The sequence below is a fragment of the Stylophora pistillata genome, chromosome 3, assembly GCF_964205215.1.
Source record: "Stylophora pistillata chromosome 3, jaStyPist1.2, whole genome shotgun sequence".
In the NCBI taxonomy this organism is placed as follows: Eukaryota; Metazoa; Cnidaria; class Anthozoa; order Scleractinia; family Pocilloporidae; genus Stylophora; species Stylophora pistillata.
Window position 1 is genome coordinate 4498992 of NC_142521.1, and position 11184 is coordinate 4510175.

The 11184-nt window shown below is 37.2% G+C and overlaps 1 protein-coding gene and 1 long non-coding RNA gene across 4 annotated transcripts; both read left to right on the forward strand.

The window, feature by feature from the left end:
• The first annotated feature begins 604 nt into the window (after positions 1-604).
• Positions 605-3527, forward strand: LOC111340571 (uncharacterized). The gene is made up of 3 exons (XR_002695768.2): positions 605-764; positions 2207-2381; positions 3417-3527. It is a non-coding gene; the product is annotated as an uncharacterized LOC111340571 (long non-coding RNA).
• A 1092-nt stretch (positions 3528-4619) lies between these two features.
• LOC111339958 (adenosine receptor A3-like) lies at positions 4620-10671 on the forward strand. Of its 3 annotated transcripts, none has more exons than XM_088752183.1 (2): positions 4620-5002; positions 9454-10671. In XM_088752183.1, the coding sequence occupies exon 2, from the start codon at positions 9465-9467 to the stop codon at positions 10611-10613; it is 1149 nt and encodes a 382-aa protein (XP_088608309.1). In that variant the 5' UTR covers positions 4620-5002; positions 9454-9464; the 3' UTR covers positions 10614-10671. The 3 variants fall into 3 exon arrangements, with proteins under 3 accessions (XP_088608309.1, XP_088608310.1, XP_022802440.2); XM_088752184.1 differs by having other exon boundaries at positions 9490-10671; XM_022946705.2 differs by lacking the exon at positions 4620-5002 and adding an exon at positions 7172-7509.
• The last annotated feature ends 513 nt before the right edge of the window (positions 10672-11184 follow it).

The window sequence follows — 11184 nt, forward strand, 5'->3', positions numbered from 1 at the left end:
TGAAATAGAAGGATTTTTATACAAAATAATCTAGCCTTAGTTATTCCCACAAGAAACAAATGTACGTTATTTACTGGCTGGGAGCCCCGTTTATTGAAATAACTGTGTTCGAGGCCTGGGAAATGCTGGCCATTGCCGCAGACACAGGGCAGCATCCTCAAGTCTGTGGTCACAGTTTTACAATAAACGGACATCCCAGCGGACACATTAAATACATTTATTAATATTTTCCTTCAGTGCATGTTTGGAATCCTTGACTATGAATTTTCTTGAGTACGAAATAGAAGCTGCTCAGCACTAATCTTTTTTTTTCACGAGATGATGGACTTGTAAGGAAAAAAAAGGTAGGACGCAAATTTTTCGTTTGAGTCAGCTTTACTAAGTACATTCAAAATAGTTTAACTACTCTGCGACTTTCGGCACACTATGCATCAAAGAACTGACAATGGGGAGTCCCTAATGGTTTGCTTGGTTAAAAGTTTAAAGGAAAGATAAGGATATTATGAGTAGATCACTATCAAATATATAATTTGATAAAGAAATAATTACATTTTTTAGGGAAATATGATGCTAACTGCCATCTCTTATGAATTAGAAGGTATAAAATTAGGACTTCTTTTCACAAAGACAGAAGAGAAGTGAACTTCGTCGTATCACAAGTGTAAAAAAAAGTCGCTAACGTTTTACCATGAAGATGTTCCTCCTTTATTCGCTGTTCGCCTGTTTATTGCTAGAGGCCAACTCTGCCTCAATCAAGAAGAAAGGTAACTGAACAGAACAAATTGTTCTAAGAACATATTTTTGGTCTTTCACGATCTATTTTTTGTGTGAGTGTGTGCGTGTTGCTCTCATATTGTCTAATGTCTCAACCAATAATTAACAAATGGTAAACACCACAGCGTACACTATTGAGTTACTGGCTTCGCTACTACCACTACTGGCTTCGCAAATTAAAGTCCGGACACTCATAGCTGGCAGAATTTGTCTTGTACCGCCAAAATATCTCGACAAAATTTGTCTCCGGAGAATTTTCAATTTTTCAATCGTGAGTGCACCGAAAAACAACAAAATATTATGGATATAGGCTGATAGAAACTGTTTGGGGCTGCTTCGGTGGAGGTAACGAAATAATTTGGATATTATGGATATACATATTGAGCAGTACTTGAACCCAGGAACTCGGCTAAAACTTAAACTTGGGAGCCATAATAGTTGTATTTTGAGTATCCTTAGTACTGATCGGTAAAGCTTGACAAAATTTGATAGGATAAAAAATCAGCATGCGCACTTGTTTCCCCGAACTGATGACAGATTTTTTCGCAAGATAAACAAAAATTTGCCTAGTGCGCTTGGACCCTTAGCTGTCCTTTTCGGCAGAAAACGCTGACTCGAACAGTAAAATGCTCTCTTTTCAAAGAAAAAAATCTCTGCAAAGTTTGCCTGATGTATAGATCACGTCTATTAAGATATTTCTGCAAGGAAAAGTTACGATTTCAATTATCGGCGTCAGTGGAGTGCCATCGTGAAATTACTTTGAGAAGTTACCCTTTTTTTTCGGATCCACATAATTTGCCGATTTAAACGGTAAAATGCTTTCTCTTTCAAGTTTTATGATACACCGATCACACCTATTCAGATGTTTCTCTGGGAAAAACTTTGGTTTCATATCGCACACAATCCTGAAATGATTGTGAGATGTTTTCGCTTTCTGTTATCTTCCAAAGTGTCAGGGCAAGTACCGAAAACGTAATGTGCTAGTGGCTATAATCTAGAAATCACAGAAGGAGAGAACTTAACTGTGTATCGAGTACGAATGTCCAACCTCCAAGATACTCGGAAAAAAAAAAGCAATAAGTAGCACTGGGCAACATAGTGTCAAATTGGGGTCAAGATCGGAACTCTTTTGTTACACTATCTCACTCACTCACTCATCTCGACGACATATGTGGCTTACCCTCCATAGGGCAACACTGTTCCTGGTTTGGAAAAAAAATTACAGCAACTGTTATCTTGACGTAATAGTGTTTTAGGTAGGCTGGGAATTTTCAAATTCATATCACTTAAAGTTTCATCAACATCACACGATTTTGGGTAATTTAATTCACAAAAAAAGAAAAAAAAAAGGAAAAAAAACGAGTATGTACCTTTATGATTGGCAATTATCGCCCTATAGGCTATTGAAACTTTACTTTTTGTTTCATCATAGTGAAGATTGCAAGCATTCTACGCGAACCAGCAGATTGCACGGATGAAAATCCCGTATATTGCGCACGGTGGAATCCTTCGTACTGCACAAATGTTAAGTTATTTGCCACGCCCAGCAACTTTAATGCCTTCCTGAAAATGTGCCCCGCCTTTTGTGGAAGCTGTTAGGTGAAAAGGTATGCCTAAGTTTAACTCTTTTTCTCTGAAACCATTTCTCTTGCTTAGTTTCTTGGTCCTCTACTATTTATCTACTTTTTGGGGGGTTATAAGGAGAACGACTGAGTTCTGCCGACTTTGTCACTTTCTTTGCTGCTTTTGCTGCTTTTGAATTTTTTTTCCGCGCTGTAACAACTGAATCCACGGAAATTTTGAATCTTTCATAACATGACCTGGCGCTGGTAAAATAATTGTTTACTAACTTTCATTAAATCCTGAACAATTGGATATTTGGAGCCTTTTTCAGCTCCGCATTTCCAAATAAGATGACTAAGTATATGAGCTGATAACCGGAGTTGAGTAAACCAATCCAAACACTAGAAAAGCAATATTCTGAGTTGAAAATCTAATTTAAAAGATTGTTAACGAGAAGATGAAAACGAGTCGTTTATTAAAAACGGCAAGGCTTCAGCTTGAGTTTACCTCGATGCGACTGAACCGAGCGGTCAGAGTCCTTTTTAATTGACTAACGAATTCCCAAAGAATCAGAGTAATCATAAGGACCGATAAAAACAAGAAAACTATTATATGAGAACAAACAAGCCAAATGTCTTAAGGGCGGAAAAACGCGCGTGACCAAGTCGCAAACAGATTTAGTTTTGGATCTACCTGATTGGTTCAGCGAGAAAGTGGCGCGAGCAAGCCTGAAGCAAAACCAAAGCAACCCGAAACACCTTCTACACCCAAATTAAGCTGCTTTAGTGAAAAGTAGTTATTTCTCTGTCGTCTCTTTCTGTTTGTGTGTCTATCACTCAAAAAACAAGCGTTCACAGAAACCTGCAACCTCGTTCCCAGGGTCTCTCATCTTCCTGTCCCTCTCTCGCTTCAGGTGGCGGGAGAATGAGAGACCCTGGGAACGAGGTTGAGCAACCTGATGCTATTGAGAAAGCTACACTTTCCTCTCTGTCTTTGAAGCAGTCTTAGGATTTCTAACTTGACAGAACTTTATTGTTATCGGAAACAACCTCATAAAATGTAACTTACATTTCTTCCAGCAGGACACAAATGACGTGATCATGAGTGGAGAGTTGAAATGATCAAAAAAGAGTGATATGTATGCTTCAGTATTGTTGCTAGAGAGCTGTAATAAAAAGAGATGATCATCATTTGGCTGTTGTGAATTAGTTTGGGTTTTGTATTGTCACTTACACTTGCAAATTGAATGTCAAAATAACTAAAAACCTAGATATTTGTATCTCTCCACCTCTCGATTTGGAACTCAAAGATAACACAAGGACCGCTTTGTGACTTGGGGACTTAAAACCCTATACCACAAACGAGGGGTTTGGCACCTTTAAGAGCCTCTGGATTACGATGTCATAGAGGGAATGAGGACCTGTCAGAGCCCCTTTCAGATTAGAGAGTTCTCAGTAGATTTGAGATTTAACACCCGTGCCTGAGTAGCAGTGTTTGCTAATCACCTTCAAGTCATTTTCGTGAGCTTATGCGATTTTCAATAGCAACACTTAACCACTTTGTCGTGTTTGACAGGGCGAGAAGAAAGCACTACACGGTATTTTATCTCGCGGTTTAGAGTTAATGATCAAAGACAAATATGATTCAAAAGTACAAAACACTTTCGCTCGCTATCGTCACAATGTAACAAGCAATTCGACTAAAGCGCGTTAATCTGCATAACATCTATGGCTGTTCGGAATCAAGATACAATGTAATCGACCTTACCATGGTCAGGATCCATTTGCTATAAATGGGCTATTGACCATACCGAGAATAACTACATACAGTGTATCTGAATATGATAGGAAGAATGTTTTTCACATCATAAGTCTTATGTTATCGCGACTCATCAAAACAAAAAAAATTTGCTTGACGTTTCGACCAAAATTTAACTCTAGTGCACTTACGATTTGAAGATGGCAGCTGTGCTTTTGTAAAAAGCAAATTTTAAACTAATTAAGTAAATGCGTGCAGCCAGTCACAAAGAGGTTCATGAAACAGAGTGCAGTCCATGAATTAACATCTGACGAACAAATTCCGATTTTTAAAATTTTGAGAAACGAAGAATCATTTGGGTCTCGTTTTACAAACATTCATTTTGGAAAAATTTGATATTGCACGTTTGAGCAGGAAAGGTTTGTCCTGGTTTATTCAAATGTTAAATTTGCACAGTGTTTGCTCGCTTAAATAGCAGCTGTCAGATCTCTGTTTGACACAAATCTCCGGGGCAAGATTTGTCATTAGGTATAAAAAGAAAAATAATCGGGGTAAGCGGGTGGACGACCGCCTTTTAAAGAAGCTAATGTCACACATTGATCTCGTTGCAAATTAGATCAGTAGGTTTTACAGATCCAAGACCATTTATCTAAAGGCACTGAATGGCTTGCGAGTTCAGTTATCACATGAGCCGTTCAAACGTTTCTAAAAGTGTAATGGCGGCATATCCCATCAGTCGTAATCGACTATATGACAAATATCACTAATATCCATTGCCATCTTCTCAGCTAATAGTGGCTTTTAAACACACGCAGTATCTCAGTCCTTCCACAAACCGTCGGTCGATCGATCGATTGAATCGAGGTCGAAGCTCTACAATTTAACCTGCGTGCATTGCTTATTTAAGGTAAGTGAAAACTAAATAAGAGTAAATAACTTTTCTTGTTTACGAAAAATGTTTCTGTAGCTTCGTTTCATTTGCCTATCTTCCTGATCTGTAAGTCATACTAAATGTAAACGGCCGCGCTGAAAATGTACACAAAGGCTAAAACTTCGTTAATGATAACAGCAAAAACAACCATCATTACGAACACTTTTCTCTTAACCGTTCCTTCTTGCTGCATAATAAAGGCCAAATTGTTCATTCGAAGGGAGAATTTCGTTGTTTGTCATCCATACTTTTTATGTAGTTTATTTTTGCCCGTGGCGGTGATGAAATTATTATTTTGACATCAGTAGGTAAGACTCCACAGACCAAGCAATCAAAACAAAACATTTTAAAATACTCCTTTTAAAAAGGGATAGAAAAAAAAAAAAGAAAGAAAATAAATTCGATTCTTCCTTTTAAAGAGCAATTTTAAATCAACCCAATCTCTTTTTTTCTCAAAATGGTAAACAACACTGACGTGGTTTAGTTCCATTTTCATTCATTTATTTATATATTTATCGGTGCCCCGAGAAATAAAAACTCGGTAGAGTTTAAATCAACGAAACACAGACAAAGATCATTAGTGGTTTTATTTTTACGTATGTGTTTTTCAGGCTTTATTGATTTCTTATCAACATTTTTTTTAACTGGCACAGAGTTCTTCATTATCATTCCACGAGTATTTCGAACATTATTTCATTTCCCCTTTCAGAACAATGACCTCATTTCTCATTAGCACTTTTGATCGTCCCGACAGAAATGTATATTTTTAATGACCGCCCTCTATGCTTTGCTTTGCATTTGCAGCGGCTTTCCGATTTCCTTTCTTTCTTTTCTTGTTAGTTTTGAATGTCATTTCACCGACGTCAACCTGGAGAAATTGAAAAAATATTTATTTATGATTTTCCCGTCCATGATTTTAGTTTAAATTGTGGTCACTAATACTCAAAAGGACCAACCACATTAGCTAAAGTAGGGGACGATAACCGTAATTTGAATGGCTTTTAGGAAGCTGTCTTTAATCTTTACGAAACCCGCTTATCATAGCTGTTCCTAACATTTAAAGTTATTTGAAATTCACTTCCCCAGTTCGATTAAGGCTCTCCTTCACAAACGCAATTTGTCACTGTTTCATGTAGTGCATCATTGTCATCTAACATGCACGAGGTTTTTTATGTGTTCTAAGTATAACAAAACAAAAACTTTACAAGTGAAATTACAGACCCAAGTAAATTGGCCAAAAGCAGGCTATTTTTGTGCGCAAATTGATTTATCAAAAGTCTCATGATCCGGATTTTTATGAGTACCTTTTCTTCTTTATAATTAGGTAATGCAACTTTTGCCCTTCGAATTTAAAACCATTTGGAAGGGAACTAGTTTAATAAATATTTAAGCCAACCTTTATCTTTCTTCCAGTAGGTACGCAGCGAAGTATACTTAGATAACTTAATATTTCGAATGTTTTCAAATTTTTCTCCCAAAACCCTTGCGTTGAGCTGTCACTGAATACTCTTATTTCGGAGGAAAGAAAAAAATTTGCACCACAATTCCATCAGCTGCAAACTCAATAAGAATTTGTACCAGGGAAGCTATGCAATATAATGAAACCTGAATCAATATATGCCATTGCAACTGATCAGTTCTTTCCGAAAAAAAAAGAAAAAAAGTGACCTTCTCGATAAAACATTACGATTTTCATCACGAACTTCCTTCGAACCACCTTCACTGATCCCAAAATTCAAGAATGAATTCGCGCTGGCCCAAGTAGATGAAACACTGAATAAAGCAATAGTTTTTATCTTTGTTAATTCATTTATTTCCGAGTCGCTCCGTGAAGAGGAAGCTAAAAAAGATATATCCTCACTCCGAAAAAAGTCATTCATGATGATAGAAAAAGCAATATTGTATCTGGGAAGGGGTATTATTTGTCTAAGCATCCTCTGATTTATTTTGCGTTACTTACATGCAAATACGAGCTTAAGCAAAATGTGATTGGCTGAAAATGCACTGACAGAAGGCAATCCTATGACTGATAAGACCGATTTCAAAAATAAATGTAAATTTTACGAAATATATCAAAATAAAAGATATCTATCATGACCTGCAATTACTTTGACAGTGTAATATAGAGAATGTTTATAAGTTACGCTCCTTAAAGCTTCAGAGTACTGATTCGAAGTTTTTTCCAGATCTGACTTTTGAACACGCGCGTGTTAGTTGTACGAAAAAATGTAAACAGTGTGAAGTCAACTGCGAACGCTTCAAGGAAACACTTCTGTTCAAACAACTGGCAACAGCTGCTTAAGGGCATATCTTTTGCCATTAATAATTTCTAAACTAAAATCCAAAGATCTCTTTGAAAACATCGAGATTCAATTTTACAAAGACAATTGGTAATAATTTATTGCGTTTTACGAACGCCGGACGTGTTACAACGATATAAACTTTAATATGACTCAGATGTTTTAACCAAGAGAGCGCGCGGTGTGAGTATTGATATCATTATTATTATTATATTTCTATTCCAGGAGTTTCAAGGTTGCAAGCGATTGATTGGGATTTTAAAAAATTTCATTTGCCCTTTGTTCACAGAGAGTTAAGGGAATTTTCGTGAACATCGCAACTAGCTATAGAGTGATTCAGGAGTTAAAATTGTGTCTTGACCGCAATCAAACACAAGAAGAACCGTTAAGGTTTCAATATAAGAACTGATAGAATTTGAAAGTGAATAACAATACGAAAATGTGAGATGAGAGAGAAAAATTGTTTTTTTTTATAAACTGGTTACCCCGTTTTTCGTCAGTCATTTTATGGTTTTTCCATATCTTCCACCGTCACGGGGTATTCCATCCTCAGTCAACTTGCGACATAAACATTTTCCAAATAACTGCTTTAGAAGGAGATGCAACATTTAATTCAGGGAGCCTTCCTACATTTGAAAACGAGAGCTTTTACCACAGTCTTATATAGAGAAAAGACTTTCACTAAGTAAACTGATATTTATTTAGACTGTTTCTGCTCTGACAACCTCAAATTTGTATCTTGTGACAAGCTAACAAAAGGGAAATGTTCTTGAACATGGAGAATTCTTTTCATAATCATGGCTCATTTGTCCACCTTAATATTCTCTCTGTTTTCAAGTGTGATGCCTTCCTTCGCTCTGAATTAATCTAGTTCATCCAATGACAAATTCTTGACACGAAATTTTAATCTATTTTTATAATGAAAAGAATGTCAAATAATCTCTAAGTAAAGATATTGTTCGGAAAATGAAACTTCTGGCTCGCTTTCGTAGGTAAAAAAGTTAGTAACTGTAAAAGTTATGTGAAAAATTCCCCCTAGAAGATCCTCGGGGGAGACCGAACTGGTGTGCATAAATATACACGATACAGCGGAGGTGTAAAAGTGACCACTCCTCAAGTAATTTTTTCTTAAGGTATTTTGATTTGCACGACACTACTGCGGGCCAGTAAGTGCAAAATATTTCTGAAAATTTTAAATTCTCTAGTTGAGTTGGTGGTTATATCTAGAAGCTCTGAATGAAAATTTAACAATGAGTTGGGCATAAATATTGACAAGTTTTAACCGTCCGTCACAAAAAACGTTAGCTGTTAATTTTTTCCTTTCAACCGCTAGTGGTAAAATGGCCACAAATTCTAACCGTCAGCCAGCATTGAGACTCTCTATTTTAGATGTAAAATTGTTCATAACAAATGTTTCTTACCTAACAAAATTTCTGTTTCTAAAATCACTCAAGTTGAGATTTATATTCAAGTCGAATATTTCACCTTATTGTTCAAACGAAGTGGCGATGCTTATAAGACCTGGAAAGAAGTAGAAATGTATTTAGGGAAGAAAATTATCAGCAAGATACAACTATAAAAGCTAGGATGAGACCCCTAGGCGCTATTATTTTATTCTTATCACGCATAAAGAAACCTGCGTGAATTTCATTTATTTTTTCTCCTTCATGAAATCATGGCTGGAATATCGCAGGGTGATTTTTCAAGCCCAGAGTAAAATAATGGAAACTTGATCGATCTCTTTTGAGCTCATTAAACTATAGGCCTTAAATATTTGCTCGCTTTTTTCATTTTCACGTTTCCCTTCAAATATGACTCTAACAACCCTTGGCAAAAGATTTGCAAGAATCAGGTGACTTAAAAAAAAAAAACCTGAGTCTTTTTCACAATCCGTAAGCTGGCAGCATGAAAATAGTGATTTTATCTTTCATGCGAGGATTTGAGTTCAGATTTTGCGCTTAAAACATTCGTCGACATTGCAAAGGGCTTCATTTAAAAGTTGATTGCCTTGAGGGTAGATATAAAACAAATTTACATTTAAAATTGAAACATCGAAGAATCTTTTGAAACAGCTGTTAAAATGAATGAAAACATCATCTTATAGAATGATATCTGCTCCCACACCAGATAACTTCAAGATGAATAACAGCAATATATCCACAGGGGTCCATATGGATATCAAAGACAGATTGCCTGTTACACCCGTGGTTATAATTCTGTCATTTTTATCGCTTGGCACTGTGCTTGGAAACAGTTTGGTATTCACAGCGATCCTCATTAAACCAGCCCTTCACAGCGTCACCTATTTGTCTGTGTTCAGTTTGGCGATCGCAGACTTCTTAGCAGGAATATTCGCCATGCCCAGCTACATCCTTAAAAAGTTTTCCATGACAGAATCTATCGATGTCATCGTATGCGACGTATTCCGTTTTTCGTATTTCCTCACCGGTTACGCTTCTATACTGAGCCTGTCTGTCATTAGCGTAGAGCGCCTACTCGCCGTTAAGTGGCCGCTGAGATACGCAACTGTTGTCACACACAAACGAGTTATCATAGGTTTGTTTCTCACTTGGTTTGACGCAATAGTAATATCACTGCTACCGTTTGTACCATGGGAGCCAGATTCTCCTTATAGGGAGTGCAATTACGAACCTACTCGTTGGTGGAGCATCATGGTCATTGTAACCAACGTTATCTTGCCATTTGTAATTATAACAACCTGCTATAGCTACTTGTATCTAACTGCCAGGTCGCATATAAAGAAGATATTGAGTGACAGAAAGAGCCTAGGAAATATTAAAACTAAAAGACCGCGACAAACCAACGAACGGAAAGCGAGTACCACAATTTTAATTGTTATTGGAGTCTTCGTGGCCACCTGGTTTCCTTCTTGCTTCTATTACTTTCTACTTAAGACCTGTCCGCAATGTTTTTCGGAGTCATTCCGAAGAAAACAGAGTATTTTAAATGCCTTCGTAAAAATTTTAACTTTCACCTCGTCTTTTGCTAATCCTGTGATTTATTGCTGGAGAAGCCGGCATTTCAGAAGAGCTTTCTTTGAGATTTTGGCAAGACTGTCAAGGAAGTTTTATACACCGCGAAGAAAGGATAGCAATAGTACTGAAGCTGGTCGCTACAGAAGAAACACAATAACTAGCATTGGTAAAACTGAGGCCTGTAATGTTTTTGTGTCTGAAATGGACGAAGGCAAATATATTCCTTTAACACTAGACGCACCCAAAACCGAGTCCAGGAGAATTCATGAAGTGAAAGATGAACAACTTTGACACGTGCTTGTGATAAGTAAGAACTGAGACAAAGGCAACAACTTGCACCAAAACGCTATATGCCATAACATAAGCGATGAAAAACAAAGCATTTAGTAACGTACCGTCGTGTACACTTTCATGTGGTCAACATACAGTTTCGACAAAAATAGCACTCGCTCCTACTTTGATGTAAACTGAGTTGTATGGGCAACATGGAGTGGACAAGATTTCTTTCCTGTTTTTTTTGTTTTTGTTTTTGTTTTTTTGTTTTTTTGTTTTGTTTTTTGGCGAGTGAGTGCTCGTAATTTCTTAGCGAAGACTATGGCCGCCATCTTTAATTTCAATGACAGCGGAAGGCTGGGGAGGATAAAAATATATACTAAGGGGAGTAAGCGACGCTCACAACTAAGGAGAGGGGTGGATGTGGGGTAGTGAATATTTCGCCTTTCTCCGTCCTCTCCCCCCCCCCCCCCCACCCACCGTCACTTGTATCTCCAAACCAAACATGACCGGAGATTTTAATGGCAGCGGAAGGCTGGGGGAGGATAGAAATATGTACTAAGGGGGGTAAGCGACGGTCACAACTAGG

Excerpts from the sequence above, each read along its gene's own strand:
- LOC111339958 (XM_088752183.1), top strand. The coding sequence starts at position 9,465 with ATGAATAACAGCAATATATCCACAGGGGTCCATATGGATATCAAAGAC.